The sequence below is a fragment of the Dryas octopetala genome, chromosome 3, assembly GCF_963921425.1.
Source record: "Dryas octopetala chromosome 3, drDryOcto1.1, whole genome shotgun sequence".
Taxonomy (NCBI): Eukaryota; Viridiplantae; Streptophyta; class Magnoliopsida; order Rosales; family Rosaceae; genus Dryas; species Dryas octopetala.
The window spans coordinates 17,857,423-17,860,659 of NC_141368.1; the positions used below are offsets into that span (position 1 = coordinate 17,857,423).

The window sequence follows — 3,237 nt, forward strand, 5'->3', positions numbered from 1 at the left end:
GAAAGTTGAGGTACTTTTTTATAAGTTTTCAAAATTGGAGTACTAAATTGAAAAAACATGTAAAGTTGAGATACTAAATTGTAATTTGCTCTTTAATTAATCTATGGCATTGTCCCAAATATGCATGCTTTCTTTAGTATTTGAGTTGTCAAATGTACGATTGTCAACTGGAGGGCTGACTCGTTTGACTCAACCCAAGATACAAAGTCCTTGGCCTGTGCTCAGCCCAGCCCAATCTTCGAGCCTGGGCATTGAGATCGAAATCAGCCCTCTATGTAGAGCAATATTTGAGCTGAGATCCTATAAAGACTGACCATTTTGATCAATAAAGACCATATAATTACTGTGCTTCCAAAGACTTCGAAAATAATCATTTTTAAAATAAACTGCCAATTTTAAAGTTGTATACAAGAAAAAGTTAATCTTTATTATGATAGGACAAGAGTTGATCTGTTTTCAAGGATAGATAACAAGAGGGTGCTGTGATGGCTATCCTCTGGGTATTGTAGGGTGAGAGAAATAGAAGGATATTCAATGATGTTAAGGTGGAGGTGGATCAATTATGGGAGAGGTTTTGGTTTTGGGCATCCTTATGGGAATCAATATCTTTAGAATTTAGGGACCTCTCCTTTCCTGTTATCTTTTCTGATCAGGCAGCAGTTGTATCTTAGAGTGTTTTCTTTTCTTGATGCTCTTAGGTGAATGTTTCTTATCAAAAAGAGAAAACAAGAGACCCCCTTGTGTGTAAATTAAGATTACTAATGGTGTTTGTAGCTGTAATCTGCGAATGACAACTTTTAAAACTATCTATAATGATGGGTTTGGTTGCAAGGAATTCACTGATAAGATGTGAAAAATAAAAGGTTTTTGTGCTTCTTAAATAAATTGCAATATGGGGCAAAATCTACAGTCATTGAATTAGAATTACTTTCTCACACATTGCCTTCTTGTGGGCTATCAGTCAAATCACTCTTATATTCTACTCCTTCAGTTTCTTATTGTAATCATATTACTATTTTTTCTGTGAATGGACATGCCTTATCTTCTGTCTCAAATGAGAAGACCTCTTTCTTTGTCCTATACGAAACAAGAGATTCAACAGTGGCGTGAAGAACGTAGAAAGAACTTCCCATCAGACACCAACATAGAGAAGGTTTGGCTGACTGTGCTACATGCCTGCTCTTTTTTCCCCTTCTATTGTTAGATGTCCTGATATTAAAATTCCACTGCAGAAGCAAAAGGAAAAGATGATAGACTCAGAGGTCATTGAAAGAGAGGCCAAAATACGACGAGAGGTATGCTGATTACTCTCTCTCTCTCTCTAATTATTTGTACACTAATTATTGAACAAGATTGAGCAATCTTTTTGCCCAACTTATTGACGCCTGGGCCAACTGAGGTAGTTCTGGAACTTGGAATCTGAGAAATATCTGAGGTGATTTGTTATTCATCCATCTCCTTGGTTATTAGAGATTGTGTTTAAAGTTATGCTGAACCTAGTGCTCTACTATTTCTAGTATCTTGCTTAATATTCTTATCTCGAATATATCTTATTTTAAACCAAACAACATTTAGCAAAGGAACATACCTGATGTTTATGTTTGACAGGGTGATGTACTGGTTTCTTTAACAGGTTCCAGACACTGAGGAACTACATCTTTACTACCTTTTTGATAGTTCTTTAGTCCATTCAATCCTTAAATATAGACAATTTAAAGATTTTGCTTTTTTTTTTTTTTTTCTTACATGTTCAATACATCTCTAATGTTTCAAATCAATTTCTCACTGGTGGTCTGTAGGCATGTTCTCTGAGTTAAATACGTCAATCATTTATCGTCTTTTTTTTTTTTTTAATAAAAATATATACGTTCACACGCTGAACGTTTTGAAACGTTGTTGCAGCAACTCAAGGAGATTCTTTCACAGCAAGCTGAGTTGGGTGTTGAAGTTGCCGAAATACCATCATACTACCTCTCAGATTCAAAGAAACTAGGGCATGGAAGAGAAGATAATAGGTCATTCACTAAGAATGGGAGATTACCAAACAAGTTTGGTAAGAGAGAAAGATACGATAAAAAGGACCGGTTTGCCAAGAGGCAAAGACCACATCATAAGGATTCTTCTAACAATGACCAGTTTTTCAGCAAAAGGGAGCCAACCTTACTGCAGAAGCTTCTTAGTGCAGATATAAGGAGAGATAAAAGCCGGTTGCTGCAGGTGTTTAGGTTCATGGTGACAAACTCTTTCTTCAAAGATTGTCCTGACAAACCTTTGGAATTTCCTACCGTCCTAGTTAAAGAAAGTGGGTGCGAGAAAGAAGTGGTTGAAGAATTGTCTTCACTTGCAGGGAAAGATGCTTTTGAGGGCAGTGATAAGTCCGTGATTGAAAGAGTTCATAATAATGATTGTGGTAATTATGATGACGATGATGGTGGTGAAGATGATGATGAAGAGGAGGGAGAAATCATCAACTAGAAATGCTACTGTCTTCTCTCTCTCACACACAAAATGCGTCTCTTCTATTTCTATTGTACAGAAACGTACGTATTATATGATTTTCTTTTCTTTTGCTTTTGTTAAATCCATGTTGTTTACTCTTTGAACTACGAATCATTTGCTTTACATTTGAGGGTGTTTACTGTTCCAAATTGGGTTGAATACAATTGCAACGCTGACTAATTTGGCACTTTTTTTTTGTTGATTTTGTAAAAGAATTTGAATGAGTTTTCTCCCTTGTTTGAAAATAAAGTAAAGAATGATTATATTATCACTCCTCGTCTCATTTTTTCACCACTTTATTTTAGAGTCCGTTAATTCCAAAGTATTGACAACTCAAAAAGTTAACCAAAAGTATCAAAGCTCACAAATTTAATTTGCACGTAACATTCAACCCAACAAATTTAACTTTTAGGTAATATTCTAAAAGGCCCAACATCCAGGCTCCATCAACAAAGACAAAACACTACATGCCAAAATAATTGTTCATATTTCACTTTACCAAAAATAAAGACAAAAAACATGAAATTTAAGGGTTTTCCTATTATAATCTTCTTCTCTGTTATTTTTACAGTAAACTAAAACTGCTAATTGAAATTGAAACAGTAAACTAAAATTGTGAATTAAAACTGCGCCAAACAACTGAAACTGCCATAAATGTTGTAATTTCTAGCAAACCAAGCATCACTCCCTCTTCACGATAACTGCATCTAGCATACTTCATGCTTTCCATACTTAAAG

The 3,237-nt window shown here is 35.0% G+C and overlaps 1 protein-coding gene across 1 annotated transcript; it reads left to right on the plus strand.

Moving 5' to 3' along the window:
- Positions 1-1,027: 1,027 nt before the first annotated feature.
- Positions 1,028-2,679, plus strand: NUFIP (GATA zinc finger protein). Its single transcript, XM_086235955.1, has 3 exons — positions 1,028-1,153; positions 1,233-1,295; positions 1,903-2,679. The coding sequence occupies exons 1-3, from the start codon at positions 1,028-1,030 to the stop codon at positions 2,473-2,475; spliced, it is 762 nt and encodes a 253-aa protein (XP_086092081.1). The 3' UTR covers positions 2,476-2,679.
- The last annotated feature ends 558 nt before the right edge of the window (positions 2,680-3,237 follow it).

What these genes read in the sequence shown, in the direction of transcription:
- NUFIP (XM_086235955.1), top strand. Translation starts at nt 1,028, where the DNA reads ATGGACATGCCTTATCTTCTGTCTCAAATGAGAAGACCTCTTTCTTTG. An exon ending in CAGACACCAACATAGAGAAG is followed by an intron (nt 1,154 to 1,232) that starts GTTTGGCTGACT and finishes ATTCCACTGCAG; the next exon opens with AAGCAAAAGGAAAAGATGAT. An exon ending in AGGCCAAAATACGACGAGAG is followed by an intron (nt 1,296 to 1,902) that starts GTATGCTGATTA and finishes ACGTTGTTGCAG; the next exon opens with CAACTCAAGGAGATTCTTTC.